This window comes from Vanellus vanellus (assembly GCF_965231255.1).
Source record: "Vanellus vanellus genome assembly, chromosome: 3".
NCBI lineage: Eukaryota > Metazoa > Chordata > Aves > Charadriiformes > Charadriidae > Vanellus > Vanellus vanellus.
The window spans coordinates 101,138,819-101,156,556 of record NC_138907.1 but is presented as its reverse complement, the minus strand read 5'-3'; the positions used below and the strand labels follow the sequence as shown (position 1 = coordinate 101,156,556).

The window sequence follows — 17,738 nt, the reverse complement described above, 5'->3', positions numbered from 1 at the left end:
CTTTGCTAGAGTGTGGCATTTGAAAGTTCTTATACACTTATTTCCATAAAAGCAATTTTTCTAATGTTTTGCTGCTTACAAAATGTAGTATACGAAGCCTAAAAACCACTAAGGCAGTGTTAGCTACTTTTATAAGTAAAATTGCTGGAAGGAAAAATATTACTATTGAACTGTTGCTCAGGAAAATGTCTACATAAGTAAGTATAACTTCAGGACTTTCAATCAATTTAAAATATTGCCTGGAGGACCTGGAGGAAGGGTTTCAAAGTATTTGAAAAGTAATCCTACTGAAGATTGAAGAGACAGATTCTTCAGCTGAAAGAGCAGACTTACCATAGTAGAGTTGAGTTACAATGCATTGTTAACTTGCTTTCAAGAATCAGTATAACTTGATCTTTAAATGCTTTAGGGTTTGTATGTTTTGTTTTCTTAACCAGAATCTGAATTATAGAGGCTTAAATGCTTTGTTTTATAACACAGGTCTCAAACCAGGCACTGTTAACAGTGGAAAAAGAGGTATTTGTAAGAGGGCAAGTCAGACACAAGTCAACAGCAGTCCCATATCTTGTCCCGTCATGCATTGCAACAGAGAATTTGATAACAGACATCTTCTCCTAGGTCACCTTCAAAGGTAAGGACATAGTGCAGGAGCTCAGTGCAAGAAATAATAATGAAATAATATGCTCAAACTTAGGACATCAGCATCAAGTCTACTTTAAATTGCCCATAGTGACAAAATTCCATTTGGAGAGCAGATTTAATATGTTACAGAATCAGAAGGGTAAAAATGAGAGAACTCTGGGCTGAGATAGAAACAGTTCAATAAGTAAAGCAAAAGCTGTGCATGCAAGCGAAGCAACATAAGGAATTCCCATTGGCAGACAGGGCTTTATCACATATAAGGGTTACTTGGGAAGACAAACGCCATCACTCCAAACGTCCCCCCTTCCTCCTCCTTCACCCAGCTTGTATTCGTGAGCGTGGCCATCATGTGGTATGGCATATCCCTCTGGTTTGTTAGGGTCAGCTGTCCCCACCCAGTCTCTTGCCTAGCCCCAGCCTACAAGGCAAGGCAGTCTGAAAAACAGAGGCGGCCTTGATACTGTGCAAGCAGTGTTCAGCAATAGCTAAAATATGCCTGTGCTATCAACACTGTTGTGCATAAATCCAAAACACAGCACCATACAAGCTGTTACAAAGAAATACAACTTCATCCCAGCCAGAACTAGTGCAGGGAGGTAAAAATAATTTTTTTTAAATCCGTCTGTAGGAAAGTGAAGCTCTGTTAGTTCTCTTGCTCTTAAAAACAGTATGATTCCTCTGCAAAGTGGTCATTATAACACGTGAGCTGCAGGGAGAATAACCTCTGTACAGAGTACTTCAACTAATACAGTTAATGATAGGGGAAGTAAGGAATTTTACAGCTTTGATTTGATAGGCTTTTGTCCAACAGCTTCAAAAGACTTTTTTTTTTTTTTTTCCCGTTAAAGAAACCTTTTGACTATTTAGAGGGGACTAGTTTGTTAATTATTTTTTCCTTTCCAGGTTTGATCATTCTCCTTGTGACCCAACAGTCACATTACATGGACCCCCCAATAATGCTGTTGCCTGTGTGATATGCTGCAAAACCTTTTCAACCTCTCAGCAGTACAGCGATCATCTTTTATCTAAGGCAAGATCATAAGGATAAGTAACTCACCTGACTGAATGTAGTAGAGGGTTTTCAAGACATATAATTATGCACTGATTATTTTTGTTTCCCCTTTTAACCCTCTTTCTCTCTCCTCCTTCCTTTTGGTCTTCAAGATAGTTTTTCTTATTCTGCTGTGTTTCAAACAGCTGGTCTATCCTGACAGTACTCCCATTAGGTCTGACCATTAGGTTGTACATTCCAGCGTATTTTCAAGAGGACTGTAGTTCTGTCTTGAACCTTTTGTCCTTTTGTTGGTGCTGTTGAAAGGTGTTCCCTTTTTTTGAATCTCCAAAACTATGAAAGATAAAGGCAAGAAGTTAGGATGAAATAAGTGACTGTAAAGAGAAGCAGCAGAAAGGAGATGGGGGGGGGTAGGGAGGGGTGGGGGTGGAGGAAGAGGCAACGGAATGAGAAAAGAAACTTGGGTGATTCAGATGCAACTGTTTCTTTGTTTCCAGTCTCTCTGATAAATAGATCTATTTGCTGCTACTCACTAGTTAACTTACAGAAGGGAAGAGGATAATCTAGTATTTGAGGTTTTATTTCAATATAAGCTAGTAGTATTTGCTTTTTTTGTTGTTGTTCCTTCCTACCTCTGCTCTTCTCACTTTTTTTTGATAGTGCTCACTCTTTCCCTTCTGTTCATAACTTACCACTGTAAAACCTCAGTTCAATGACAGCTGTTCAGGTGTTATCTTCTGGGTGCGTGGTTTTATTTAAGCAGTCTGGTGTTGAACTGGATAATGGATAACATTTTCAAAGTTTAATGTTTTAATAGCAACTATTGTTGTGTACCCATCTAGTCTCCAGGAGCTGTGTTAGATTTAGGTTAAGTTTTAGATGCTGTGAAAATCTGACTACTTTTAGCTAGTAGAACTCCTGATGCATAGTCATACCTGACAAGCTTGAAAGATTGCATCATAGTTTGTCCCTGCTCTTTTTCTGTCACTTCCGAGTGTGTGTGCTTGCAGTGTGTCCAGGGGCATTAGCAGGAGTTACAGCCAAGTTTGGGAAAAGGGAGCAGCTCTTGCAACAGGCAAGACGATGGAATTACCTTGGTTTGGAAAGTTGGGGAGATAATCCTAATCAAAACTATGGAAGAAAGCATAAGCATATCATGAAGATATTTGAGTGACATAAGAAGGGAATAAGCAAAAACGTCCGAAGCAAAATTAAAAGATTGAAGGTAGAGATCTGAAGTTGATGTAGAAGGCGAAGGAGTGCACTTTGATAAAAGTCATGGGCCTGTCAAGATACTCTGAGGAGCAGCATTTTGAGAGGTTGGAGGTTAGCAAGATTAGGGAAGAACTGACATGAGGAAAAGCAGCTGCTTTAGTGAGAGAAGAAGCTTTTTCTGAGAGCCTGGTTAAAGGGACTACCTAAGAATTGATGGAACCCGTAGTTCCTGGGGAAGGCGGCTGCTCCCAGTGGTGCAAGAAGGGGATGGAAAAGTTGCCAGTGTCATAAGGTTGAGTAGCTGAGTTTGACAATGGCAGTTTGGCCAGTCCCTTGTGACTCATGAGCTGAAGTGTGTAAGGGTAGGCTGTAGATAAACATAGATGTGGTAGCTGAAAACCTGGAAGTGAAAATATTGCCACAGAAGGGAGAGAGGAATGGAAAGATGTGAGGAGAACTGGGACTGGTTTATTGACTTAATATTTTTTCTAACTAGATCATTTTCTCTTGCAGCTAAATGAAAATGACGGACATAAAAAAGATCTCCCTCCACAGCATATTCAGTGTTTTGCATGCCCAAACTGCTTCCTCCTTTTCACCAAAAGAGATGAATGCTTGCAGCATATGTCAGGAAAGAACCACTTCCTCCAGGTTTCTAAATTGAGTGGTATGTTGCTACTAAGTGTACCGCTTTTTATTCCTTCTGATAATTGATCCTTATGATATGAAGTGACTTGTATTTTTCTGCTGTGTAAAAAAGTTCAAGGTTTTTAAGTTTGTTTTTAATGAATTCTTATTTTTCTTTTAAGGTATTAAATATGATACAGCTCTGTAAGAGGACATGCTTTGAAATTCATATTTTTGTATAGAATCCTCCATCACAGTTGCCGTAATGAGAAGCAAACTTTCCTTTATCTCCGTGTCTCTTTGTATAAGCTTCTCATTCTACAATGACTCTCTGCAACTATTGTCCTAAATAAGTTTACATTTAGCGTGTTGATAGGAACTCAGACCAAAACACATATATTTCTTTTTCAATTCCAGTCAGACTGGCTATGGTGATCCTTTCCCTTACTGTACTGTCTGAAGTCTGCTGAAAGCTGTCTTTCTTGTTGGTTTCCTTGGCATTCCTGATGGAAAAGACCTGTGAAGGTTTCTTCTCCATGTAATTGCAAATTTAGTCTGCTTAACTAGAACGGTGCTGCCAGTCTGATGCCTTGCACTGGTTGCATTGCTACTGAAGACTAAAATACTGGTTATGTTGTGAGCTGGTAACATTCTGAACCATACTTACTAGATTTCACAGAAGAGATCTGTCTGATCATGGTCTTCAAAACAGGATTAATGACCATCATAGCTGTACTGACTTTTTAGTTTTGACGTGAGCAATAGGCATTAAAGCATTTATTTTAATATTAGGGAAATGACTGAGACAGATGATATCTAGATGGAGTTGACCTCTTATTCAAGATGCTGCCATATTTTAGATAGTATATCTTTTGGGATAAGTCTACATGGTCAAAAGGACTCGTATAGTTATTTCTCGTCTTTATAACTATATGTTCTACTTCTGCCCTCCTCCATAGTGGCTGCAGGAAATGTACAGTAAAGACAGACTTAAGGAATCTTCCTGCAGGTTGAGTCAATACTGCTGTCTTCATGGAAGTGACAGTCAGCTCCATGGTTCTGAGTTCTCTTATGTGTTGTAAATCTAACATACTTTTATTCTCAAATAAGTTATTAATTCTGAATGTGCTGACTGTAGATGCCTTCAAAATCAGCCATAGGTTTTAAGAAAGATTGCTTGTGAGCTATTGCTTTGAAAAGACTAAAAACACAAAATAGTGGTTTTTCTTTAGAGGTAGATAGCGCTTAGCTCAGAACAAAAAAAAAAAAAAAGGAAGCGCTCCATTTTTTTCTTTTGCATTGGTGGGTCTGCCAGCATGGTCTGTAAGATCTGTCACTGAAGTTAATTGAAAGGCATAACCTCAAATCACTGCCTGCTAATCATCACATCTTGCTAAACAGAAAAAAAAGAGAATTTGCCTCCTAAGATACAGAACATTAACAGCAATATATAGTTAATAAGCCATTTCCTAGTCTGTTTTTCAACAGAAATTTTTTATTCTGTTGACACTTGGAGTTAAACATGGAGTATGTACTTGGAACAACAGAATGTGCTGCACCTAAAAAACTTAAGGAAAAATAACATTGAGGATGGGGAAAGAGAGCGATGGTCAGAGTATGTGGGAATCTTAAATGAGTTGTATACTTTTTTCTTTTTTAAACACTGCATGGCTTTAAACAAAATTGTATGTAGTAAGAGTTGACAGGTGGTGATAGATGGAGAGGAAGAAGGTCAATAAGAACCTTCCTAAGAGAGATACCTGATCTGACCTTGTAGAAGGAGGAAAAAGGAAGTAGAGTCAGTCACCGAGTATGAAAAAACAAGACACAAACAGATTCAGATATGAGATAGTTACAGAAGTTTAAAAAAAATAATGCAATTTTACTTAAAGCATCCATTGCACAGTTACTATGGCTCAGCTGACACATGGTAACTTGCTTCCTGAACCCTGCAGGAAATTAGTACAATTGTAACTGTCAACTGAGAGCTGAAATACTATGAAAAAACTCTAATGTGTGGTTGTGCTTTCTGCCATTCCATATTATAGGTGAAATGAAGGCTGGCATTCCTCTACCTTTCCCATCGTATGCAAAGAACCTTCTGATATCTCTGTGCAAAGAGGTCCCCTTTCAAGTGAAGTGTATATCCTGCTACCAGATATTACGCTCACATATGGAATTAACGGCTCATTTCAGGTTTGTGAGAGACAGCTCTCTTTATAATGTGATCATCCATAGATAGATAACAGATAGACAGGCGTGTTCGTAGTGGTGTGAGTGCATTTCAGGGCATCTAGGACCATCTGAATGTTGACTTCCTGAGTAAACTATCAAAAAACTGCCCCCTTTCAGTATCTTTTACCCTGCCTTACCACACACAATCCACTGCAAAATGCTGATCGATGTATGTATCCTTTTTGTTACTTTCTGTACGAGAACAACAGAACGTGGTCTCTGTTCCACTATTTCTAAGTTCATAGAATCATAGAATAGTTTGGGTTGGAAGGGACCTTTAAAGGTCATCTACTCAAACTGCCCTGCAATAAGCAGGGACATCTTTAGCTCAATCAGGTTGCTCAGAGCCCTGTTCAACATGACCTTGAATGTTTCCAGGGAGGGCTCACCGACCACCTGCCTGGGCAACCTGTGCCAGTGTTTCACAACCCTCATTGAAAGAAATGTCTTCCTTCTATCTAGTCTAAATCTTCCCTCTTTTAGTTTAAAGCCATTGCCCCTTGTCCTATCGCAACAGGCCCTGCTAAAAAATTTGTCCCCATCTTTCTTATAAGCCCCCTTTAAATACTGGAATGCTGCAATAAGGTCTCCCCAGAGCCTTCCCTTCTGCAGGCTGAGCAACCCCAACAAGTTGGCAGCATCTGATTTCCAGAATGCACTGAGTCAATAACATAAGCATCAATCTAGTTTTGGAAATTAGCACCTAATTTTCTCCAAAGTGCAGACACTAGGTAGGCATTGCATGTTTTTCTTGGCAAGCAACTAGGTGAGTTAAAGGATACAGAGGGCAGTATTTCCACACACTAATTTCTGTAGCTACTAGGTAATATTTCGAAGTACATCTGAAAGTTTAAAAATGTTTTGGGTTATGATATAACCTCTTTATTTTTTTTAATCCATTCTAGAACACGTTGTCGTAATTCTGGGCCTGTGGCAGTGTCAAAGAAGAGCGTATCCCAAGTTGCAGAGATATTTAAAACAAAAGGTCACTGTGAGAACTGTGATAAACTGTTTGCTGATAAGAATCAGGTCACCCAGCATAAGGAAACCACTCAACATAACATTAAAATTCTTAGTACAATGGAAGAGTCCATCTTGATGTTCTGTCATATCAACGGAAAAAATAAAAATCAGTCTCATTTGGGCCATATTGTGGATCGGTCAAGACCACTACTTAAAAGACATCTGACTTCGAATGAGTCTATTAGTGAAAGGGGATCTACTCCTTCAAAACGGAAGAGCAATTTAAAAGATCAAAAGGAAGATCATGTAGCAAACCAAAGTCAAGGTAGTGCTTGCAAAGTAAAAGCCTGGTTTTGTGAATGCCTTCAAAAGTTTTTTACAGAAGAGTCAGTAGAAAAGCACATTTTATCAGCAAATAGGATTTGTCACAAGTGTGCTGTGTGTGGAAAGCTTGCTGAAAATTCAAGCATTATCCGCCTGCATATGAGTCGATTCCATGGGGGAGCACACTTGACTAATTTTCTCCTCTGGTGCAGAGCATGCTCTGTAGATCTCAGAGAAGAGGATATTATGGGACACGTGACTGAATTTCATGGTGGACATAGTTACTATTATGAACAAGAAGCTCTAGAAGATGAACCTATGCCATCCACTTCTGACACAGAGTGTATTTCTGTAAGTGAAAGGAAAGACTGCGTTCCTAGTCCTATGGAACTCTCCCCTGAAAAAAGTCCTAATCTGGGAAAATGGCAATGCCGCATTTGTGAGGAGATGTTTGAATCTGAAGAGAGCGTTAAACAACATTGCATGTCCTTAGAAAGCCATGCATTTCACAGATACTGCTGTGGCTTATGCAGAAATCACTTTCGGAAAGTAGGAACGCTACAGCGACACTTCCAAGAGCACCATAACCAGGAGATGCAGACTAAATACTTCTGTGGCCTTTGTGGTAATCTCTTCTTTGACACAGAAGAAGAATTTCTAATCCATTATAAGGAGATTCATAGCATGGACTATGCATTTGTGCCTGAGCAGATGGAAATGTCAATAAAAAAAGAGGAGGACTTCCTTCCAGTAGAAGAAGGAGACCGTTTAACCTGTGGTTGCCGGTCAACTTATGTCTCCAGAATAAACAGGAGGAATGATTATATAAATTGTCAGAAAGCCATGCTGCAAAAGGGCAACTTATGGTTTCGATGCTGCTTCTGTTCTGCAACTGCACAGAATTTTGCTGATTTGAACAGTCACCTCAGCAGTCACACGTCACTGAAACATAAGGAAGAGATGTATGTTGTTAGATGTGCTGCGTGCAACAAAAACTTTGATGATCTTCAGAGTGCGCAGCAGCACTATCACATGAAACATTGCTTCTTGCAGAAACCTGATCTATCAAGTCTTGCATCAGAATCGGAAAATACAGTATTCAAGTTCACAGCAAGTGGGGCTTGTGTGGACAGAAAACCTCACAAGTTAAAACGTGAAGCATCTCCATCTAAGACTCAGGGAAGACCACAGCTGTCTCCTCCACAGGGACAGAAAGGAAAAAAAGAAAACTCCACACACTCTGAAGAACCTGGTGAAGGTTTGTAGAATTTTTTTTTTTTTTTTAACATTAGAAAAATATTGTTGTCTTTAACATACTTTCAATGTCACTACAAATATGTAGCATACCATTTGCCTATATCCAGTCTGTAAATCCACTCAGAATTTAATATTTGTTATTTCTTAAAGCTGCACTCTGAATTCTCGATATTTGAGTTTCCAGAACTTGGACTCAACAATTTATTGCTATATGCTGTATGTGTGAAGTCTTTAAAGAACTGAAAAGTAGGCAGATGTGAGAACCCTGGGACTGAAACATTTAATTTTCTAATTAGTTGGGAGCATAATTAGATGTTAAAAGGAAGAGAACAATCAAAGACCCCGAATGGAGGTCTAACTCCTAGGAATGTAAAAGTGGTCTATAATACACACATGAAACTTGCCTTCTTTGTATGTACAAATATTTATGAGCCTGGTAGTGCTTTCTCTGTGGGCAGTCCTATTATAACACCATCTTCTCAGTTTTCTTAACTTGCCAAAAAATAATTTCAGCTGAGAATTTATATTGTCAGTATGTATTAGCATTTTTTTTTTGCCTGAGCCTGCAAATATTTTTTGAAGTTCATGTTACATCTAAAAATGACATAAAAAATGCTAAAAGTGTACCTTGTGTTCAAAAATTGGAAGTGTTTTTAGTTACTCATGGTGTCATAATGCTTTTCATTAAAAGGTTGACATTTATGTTAGATACGCAGTGAAAAGTATGTCTCTAAACATTTTACGTGCTTTTATGCATTAAGCAATTAAATGTCACAGATGTGCCAATAGTAGAGGGTGCACAGTTGAATATTAAATGGACTGTTAAAATGTCTCAGTGCAGGACAACAGCTTTCTGTGCCTAGCACAAAACTATCCAGCTCCACAGCATGATTCCACTTTCTTTTGTCTGAATTGTGCATTCCTAAATGCTACTTCAGTTAATTTAAAAACAGCGCAGTCACCAAATAAGATCATGTTTTATAACTTTTAGCTTATAGAACAGTTGGATACATGAATTTTCAAAAACTTATCTTAAGTCAATGTATGTTGGTTGGCCAGAAAGTTAGGTGAACTTTAAATGCATCCTTTTTGTCCCATTGAAGATGGTGAACTTCCTGATCTCGACTACCTGAGTACAATGACTCACATTGTTTTGGTGGATCTGGACAACTGGGGAAGCTTATTCACACAACTGCCAGCTAACCTGAACCAAGGGACATTTATCTGGGGCTTTCAAGGTAAAAAGCGATTAAAGGAAATAAGATTAACAAGTCTACACAAATACATGAGCAGAGGTTCTTTGAGTCTGAAAGAATGAAGAACAGGAACAAACAGCCACTAAGGCTTCTTAAGTTACAGTGTCACAGGCACCATGTAATAGAAACATTCTTGAACTTTTCTAACTCCATTTTAACCTACTCTGCTCATAGTATTCCTTGTAAAATATTGTCCCAGAATTGCTGAATGGTTTAGGAGTCTTTCTGGCTTCCCTGCTGAACTTAGGCTGTATTATACTAGGTTATTTCTTTTTATCAGGAACAGCCATAATACTCAGAAGTTATTTTCTTTCTAACTCCCAAGTCCTTGTCCTAATATTCTTTTTCTTTTTAATTCCAAAAGGCATGATTTTACATTCTTGTACTTGAATTTTGTTCTGTCTCTGACTTGCTCCTTAAGGATGTCGCTGTTCATCCCGTATCTGATAGGTGTATCTCACATCTGGAAGATACCCGTAGTGGTACAAGGTGGTTGATGGAACTCATGTTGTAATGGGTTTGTAAGAAAACTTTGCAAAGTCTACCAATAGCATCCCTTTAACTTGATACTTTTTCTTCCCTAACTATTTTTGAACCAACTTCTCATCCACCTCATGCTGTTTCTACTAGTTTTCTCTGTATCTGCCTTTATAATTATTTTGCCTGTGGTACATTGAATACTTCAGTAAAGTCTAGATAAGGGATGGTTTCAAAATATTTGTTGCCTGGAACATAGGCATCATCTTAAGACTTGTAGGAGTTGTCAGGCATGTTTTACATTTAGTGTAACACCATTGCGCTGCACTTCTTTACTTAACATTCTTGATTATCTCTTCCTTTAAAAGGTAATCAAGAACATCCTGAAAGCTGAGAGTTTTCATGCTGCTAAGGTTGGACAGAAAGGCCCGTTGATGCCTGAATCCCTTCTTTTTTTTTTTTTTTCTTTTTTTTTTTTCTTTTTTCTCTAAGAAACAGGTATTCCAGTTAGCGATGAAGGCAGAGCAAGTATGTTTGTTAATGTAAAGTGTATGTTCTTCAGTCAGCTGTGCTCATGGATCTGTAGTCTAATGTCTGGTTGTTAGGACATCTGGGGACGAATCCTCTGATTTTTCTCTGTTGAAGTGGGTTGTGCTCCTGAGGTTTGTGTTCTGGTCAGGTGTTACTTCTGTATCATTGCCTGTATTGTCATTACCTAGACTTTGGCCTCTCACTACACTAACTGTATTCTTGAGCGTGTATGTGCACAAAGCCACAGAAAATACTAATTTTGAGGGTTTAGATTATACCTAATCATCCTGGATTTCTATTTCATCCTTGCTGGCTGGCTGCTGCATTTATTTATGTTCCCTTTTCTGTATGCCTGAACAACCTGTTGGTTGTTCTTACTATCATTTGTGAGGCTTTGCCCAGCTTGACTTCTGGTCAAATTCCACTTCGCCTCAGTGCTCCTTGACTTCTAAGGCTATTGTGATTTGGGCTTTGCTTTGATTGTGGTTTTTAATTGCTGAAAGTTTGTTATTTATTTCTGCAGTTATTCAATCCACTTGGCCTTGGAAAAATGTTTTGTGGTTTTTTTTTTTTTTCCTTTTTCTACAGATAAAAATAAGAATCTGTTAGGAATCTGACTTGAAGAAATGTCAGGCCTGTTTGACATCTACTCTACCCAAAGCTTCTCTGTCTGGGTTTTTATAAAGAATTGCTTAGTAAAGAATAATTTTTCACAGTTACATCAGACTTTCACCACTTGAATTCAGACACTTGTTTCAGTCATACTTTGTTGTTCTATTTAATTTACTTAAAACTGGTTTGTTATGACAGGGTCTTCTGTGCTATTGCTATTCCAAGGTTTTCATTTCCATGCCCTGTTTTGATTCAGTAAGAACAATAACGATTGAACCCAGGAATGCCTGATTGTTGTCAGAAATGTTTCTTCTCTGACCAGTCTAAGAAAGAGAAATAATCCGTAGTACAGTCTTAGTGTTACTAATCTATTGTTACGAACCTCTATTAATACGATAATCTTACCCAAAGGTACCTCACCAAAAAAAAACAACCTAGGAGAAATCTACTGAAGATTGCTTCTACTTTGTCAGGCTCAGGGTGGGCAGGTTGGAATACACAATCCTTTGCAGCCTGTTTGCTTGAGCCTTGGTTTCACATGTCCTCACATGCAGTTGTTGATGGCACTTCTTTCACTTTCCGTTCAAAATCTTTTCTTACATCCAGCCACTCTGTCATCTGGCAGATAAAGCAACATTTTTTCCTCCCCGTTGCAGACCATTTACATTATACCGTAGCAATTGGGAATATCATGAAATTCTTAGTTACCCCCTTCAACTTGTCCTTCCATTTGTTTGGTTTTTTTTTCTTATGTTGTCATAGTAACTGCAAGCTCCTCTGTTTTTCCCTCTCTTCTTGAGAGTCTTGCTGCTCCTTTCCTTTCCCTTGCAGCCTGGTATTCTTTTTATCTGTAGAAGGCCTGTTACTCAGCTCATCTCTATTATCCAACTATTTTCTCAGCCAGTAACTATGTTTTAGGATACTGTTGAGAAAATTCCTGCGCTTATTTTTTTGCTAGTTGTAGCCTCATTTGCCTTATCCTTGACTGCATCCAAGTGTTTGCAGGACTTCAGCATTTGTTTCAGCTGTTGTTCCAGTTCTTGGATCCTCTTTTTAAAGAGTTCCGACGTGTGATGTGTCAGGCAGTTACAGAGTCTGTTTGAAATAGTCCTAGGCGTTACGTTAGTACAAGATTCCATAAGAGAAATGTTTCTGTTACTTGTACTATGTTCCAAGAACTCCCCTGCTTCTGCATGTTAACCATAATTGTGCTTAAAACTGGGGGGAAAAAAAAACAACCAACCACACCCTCGTCTCTAAATGCATATGACATCTAGAAGATAATTTTTGGGGGATTAAAAGGAAAAAGTCATACAAAATGAAATGAGAGGCTTTGTGTAGGATCACGCTAGCTACTTTTTCCTTTTTTTCTTTCTAACACAGAAGCTAGGGTTCTTTCAGGGTTTTTCTTATATGTTTACTTCAGCTTTGACATTGGTCAAAATAAATCTGACTTTAAAGACAGAATTTATCTCTGCTTTTGCCTTCTTGCATTCTTAATTCATGGTGGCATTTCCGTTGGTGTTTTTCTTTTCTTTTTTTATTATTATTTTTTTATCCTTCACTATTTAGGAGGATACAGCAACTGGAAACCTCCAGTGCAGTGCAAAATTTACAATTATCTTAAGAGGATTGGATGTTTCTTTCTTCATCCACGTTGCGGTACCAGAAGAGAAGCAGCAGACTTTGCTCTCTGTGTTCATGTAAGTTAGCGCATACTTTATTGTTGTGTTTCTGTACCCAGGGAAGAGTGGCAGATGATATCTGCTAATGATGTTAAGTACTTATTGTAGATGAGGTTCTTAGATTCTTTTCGTGTGACTTCTACGTCCACTAAAAAGAATGATAAACCTGTCACTGAACTGAGTTGGAGACAGCCTGTTGAGAAGTGCTTTATACTATTTTTTTCTTTCTGTGGGAATAAAAAAGTTAGCCCAAATAGGACATCGGTCTGTTGTGGAGGAGAACAGGGCTGATTAGGGAATGAAGAATAAAAAATCACAATTCTTACAGTTTCTGTTTCAGAGAGAAATATAACTCCTGCCTCTCCCTTCAAGTAGCCCAAATCGAGAGCCGTCTTTAAGATGGAGTTGGGTAGGTGCCAATTTCAGAGACCCTGTTATAGAATCATAGAATGGTTTAGGTTGGAAAGGACCTTGAAGATCACTTGAGTTCCAAGCCCCCTGCCATAGGCAGGGACACCTCCCACTAGACCAGAATGCCCAAGGCCACGTCCAGCCTGGCCTTGAACACTTCCAGGGATGGGGCCTCAACAACCTCTCAGGGCAACCTGTTCCAGTGCCTTACCACCCTCAAAGTGAAAAACTTCTTCCTAATGTTCAATCTGAACCCACTCTCTTTCACTTTAAAGCCATTACCCCTCATCCTATCACTACACGCCCTAGTAAAAAGTCCTTCCCCAGCTCTCCTGTAGGCCCCCTTTAGGTACTGGAAGGCCGCAATAAGATCTCCCCGGAGCCTTCTCTTCTCCAGGCTAAACAGCCCCAACTCTTTCAGCTTCTCCTCATAGGAGAGGTGCTCCAGCCCTTGGATCATCTTTGTGGCCTTCCTCTGGACCCTTTCCAACAGGTCCATGTCTTATGTTGAGGACTCCAGAGCTGGACACAGTACTCCAGGTGGGGTCTCATGAGAGTGGAGTAGAGGGGCAGAATCGCCTCCTTTGACCTGCTGGCCACACCTTGATGCAGCCCAGGTTACGGTTGGCCTTCTGGGCTGCGATCGCACATTGCTGGCTCATGTTGAGTTTCTTATCAATCAGCACTCCCAGGTCCTTCTCAGGGCTGCTCTCCAGCCATTCCCTGCTGAGCCTGTATTTGTGCTTGGGATTGCCCCGACCCAGATGTAGGACCTTGCACTTGGCCTTGCTGAACTGCATGAGGTTGGCTTGGGCCCACCTCTGCAGCCTGCCCAGGTCCCTCTGGATGGCATCCCTCCCCTCCAGCGTGTCTACCTTGCCAAACAGCTTAGTATCATCGGGAAACTTGCTGAGGGTGCACTCAACCCCACTGTCCATGTCACCGATAAAGATGTTGAACAGTACAGGTCCCAGTACTGACCCCTGAGGAACGCCACTCGTCACTGCTCTCCACTTGGACATCGAGCCGTTGACCGTAACCCTTTGAGTGTGACTGTCCAGCCAGTTCTTTATCCACCGAGTGGTCCATTTGTCGAATCCATGTCTCTTCAATTTAGAGACCAGGATATCGTGTGGGACCGTGTCAAACGCTTTGCACAAATCCAAGTAGATGACATCAGTTGGTCTTCCCTTGTCCACTGCTGCTGTAACCCCTTCATAGAAGGCCACCAAATTTGTCAGGCATGACTCGCCCTTGGTGAAGCCGTGCTGGCTGTTACCAATCTCCTCCTTGTTTTCTATGTGCCTCAGCAGAGTTTCCAGAAGGATCTGCTCCATGATCTTGCCAGGCACAGAGGTGAGACTGACTGGCCTGTAGTTCCCTGGGTCTTCCTTGTTTCCCTTTTTGAAAATGGGGGTTATGTTTCCCCTTTCCCAGTCGGCAGGAACCTCGCCAGACCACCACGACTCCTCAAATATGATGGCTAGTGGCTTAGTGACTTGATCTGCCAGTTCCCTCAGGACGCGTGGATGTGTCTCACCAGGTCCCATGGACTTGTGCACCTTCAGTTTCCTCAGGTGGTCTTGCACTTGATCTTCACCTACAGTGAGTGGTTCTCCATTTGCCCAATCCTCGTCTTTGCATTCTGCATCATGGGCAGTGTGGCTGCAGTCCTTGCCAGTGAAGACTGAGGCAGACAAGTCATTGAGTACCTCAGCTCTGTCTCTGTCCCGGGTAACCAGTTCTTGCGTTTCCTTCCGGAGAGGGCCCACGTTTTCCCGAGTCTTTCTTTTCTTGCTGGCATTCTTAAAGAAGGATTTTTTTGTTTGTCTTAATGTCCCTAGCCAGATTTAGTTCTATCTGGGCTTTAGCTTGTCTAACCTGATCCCTGGCTGCTCGAACGATTCCTCTGTATACCTCCCAGGCTCCCTGCCCCTGTTTCCACTCCCTATAGGCCTCCTTTTTCCTTTTAGTCATGTCCAGGAGCTCCTTGTTCATCCACGCAGGCCTCCTGGCTTTTCTGCCTGCCTTCCTCTTTGTAGGGATGCATTGTTCCCGAGCTTGGAGGAGGTGATCCTTGAATATTAACCAACTTTCTTGGACCCCTCTTCCCTCCAGCGCTTCATCCCATGGCACCATACCAAGCAGATTCTTCAAGAGGCCAAAGTCAGCTCTCCCGAAGTCCAGGGTGGTCAGCCTGCTGCACGCCTTCCTCACTGCCTCGAGGATCTCGAACTCGACTATTTCATGGTCACTACAGCCCAGGCTACCCTTGAGTTTGACACTGTCTACCAGCCCCTCCTTGTTGGTAAGAACAAGGTCCAGTATAGCTCCTCTCCTCGTTGTCTCCTCAACCACCTGGAGAAGGAAGTTGTCCTCAGTGCAATCCAAGAACCTCCTGGATTGCCTATGCCTGGCTGTGTTACCCTTCCAACAGATGTCAGGGTGGTTGAAGTCACCCATGAGGACCGGGGTCTGTGAACGTGATGCTGCCCCTATCTGTCTATAGAGGGCTTCATCCACTCGGTCTTCTTGATCGGGTGGCCTGTAGCAGACCCCCCACTATAATGTCCCCTGCTCCCGATTTCCCTTTAATCCTGACCCATAGGCTCTCAGTTGGCTCTTTATCCATCCCTAGGCTGAGCTCCATGCATTCCAGCTGCTCCTTGACATATAAGGCAACACCGCCTCCTCGTTTCCCTTGCCTGTCTCTCCTGAAGAGCCTGTAGCCTTCCATGGCAACGCTCCAGTCATAGGAGTCATCCCACCAAGTTTCTATGATGCCAATGAGATCGTAGCCTTGGAGGTGTGCACACATCTCTAGCTCCTCCTGTTTGTTCCCCATGCTCTGTGCATTTGCATAGAGGCTGTTCAGCCATGTCTTCGTTGAGGCTGACTTGGCTGGAGCAGCTGTAATTACTTTGTGGTCCTCTCCAGGCAGCATTCCTGTGCTGTGTATTAATGGTGCCTCCCCATTGGCTCCTGTTGGTCCAGGAGCTCCTGGCTTGTCTGTTGGCCTGACAAAGAACAGTGCCTCTGTTCAGTAGACCTAGGGCTTTAGCTGGGTTGGGAGAGGTGCAGGTGAAGGACAAGAATCTGGGATGCCATGGTGATTCATATTCTTAATATAGTGCTTTATCAGTTAAATTACTTGAGAATGTAACTATATGATATACGTGTGTTTTGCAGCAGTGTTTGTGTGTTATATGACACTATTTTATGATTCTTAAAACATTCTGCACAGATGAGTTGTTTTATGTGGAGATGGTTCTGAAATGCTGCTTTCTAGGATTCATTCCATACTCAATCTGTACTGTTCTGGTAGCTGTGTCCTGTATCTGTTGTCATATGTGTAGAATAAATGTAGTGTCAAACTGTTGAAATAATACCTTTCACAGTGGTATAATGTGCATCGGACCATAAAAGCAGAGGTGAGTTGCTTTAGAAGGCTTTCCTATGAAGACCTGTCTTACAAAGAGCTAGCCAAACCCCACAAGATAAAAAGATGATCTCAGTTCAGCATTTGTCACTTGTTTCCATTCAGGCTGGTCGTCTGGATGAGCACCTGCCCAAGCAAATTCCTTTCACTGTACTTTCTGGAGACAAAAGCTTCCTGGAACTGGAATCTCAATTTAAGATGACTCAGCGGTCAGCTCGCATCCTAAATCCTCACCACATTGAAGGAGACATGATGTGTGCCTTGCTAAACAGCATTTCAGATACCACAAAAGGTAGAAAATAAACATTAAACACAATCTTTCCAGTAAACCGATAGTTCTTTCCAATAAAAGAATTGAACACTTGTGCTAGTAATGCAAGCTGTTGCTTGATGCTCCTTGTATTATACTGCTATTTCAGTGAAATAGATCAGAAGATCAATTTGCTTGGGGCGTGCTTGAAGCCAGACTTAATTAAGCATTTATATTCAACACAACAAACTGTCCTCCTTGTATTCTTTATTGTAACAGGAGACAAATGGTTGTTTCAATTTGAAAACTCCTTTCTAGTTAAAGAGAAGCTTTAGAAGAGTGCTCTTGTCAGTCTGTCAGTTTGTACTCAAATCTGCTTTGCTTGATTTGTTCTGGCTCTGAAACAAATGTGATGCTGCTAAAGCATCATTATTTCCCAAAATATCTCTGCCTGTTAACTGTGATTGTCCTCCTGGTTACTTCCAGTCACTTGGTAAGCGTCTTCACTGGCACATGGCTCACACATCCGTTTGGAGGAAAAATATCAATGAAAGCTTTTAAGTTTTCTAGAATGACATACTCTAATTAATGGCCTGCTAAAATGGCCACACTGTTTTTATGTAGGATAATCAAAGATGTTTGAGCCAGGTCACTTTCATGCAAAGGGTACCGGACCTGAGATGAGTTTTAATTTTTCTGAATATTTTAAAATATCTTGAAGTAAAGTTTTCCTAGAAGACCTGACATTTCTCTGTAGACATGTTATTGCTTTTTCTGGTTTCTTGTTGTGTTTTGGGGGGCT

At 40.8% G+C, this 17,738-nt stretch overlaps 1 protein-coding gene across 1 annotated transcript in view; it reads left to right on the top strand.

Moving 5' to 3' along the window:
* ZNF451 (zinc finger protein 451) overlaps positions 1 to 17,738 on the top strand; it is a gene marked incomplete at its 5' end in the record, with an annotated part of 41,889 nt that overhangs the window by 11,760 nt on the left and 12,391 nt on the right. The window contains 8 exons of the mRNA XM_082481352.1: positions 481 to 631; positions 1,546 to 1,672; positions 3,383 to 3,536; positions 5,545 to 5,692; positions 6,637 to 8,276; positions 9,379 to 9,513; positions 12,724 to 12,854; positions 16,792 to 16,978. Coding sequence (XP_082337478.1) covers positions 481 to 631; positions 1,546 to 1,672; positions 3,383 to 3,536; positions 5,545 to 5,692; positions 6,637 to 8,276; positions 9,379 to 9,513; positions 12,724 to 12,854; positions 16,792 to 16,978 — 2,673 coding nt within the window. The remainder of the gene's footprint in view (positions 1 to 480; positions 632 to 1,545; positions 1,673 to 3,382; positions 3,537 to 5,544; positions 5,693 to 6,636; positions 8,277 to 9,378; positions 9,514 to 12,723; positions 12,855 to 16,791; positions 16,979 to 17,738) is intronic.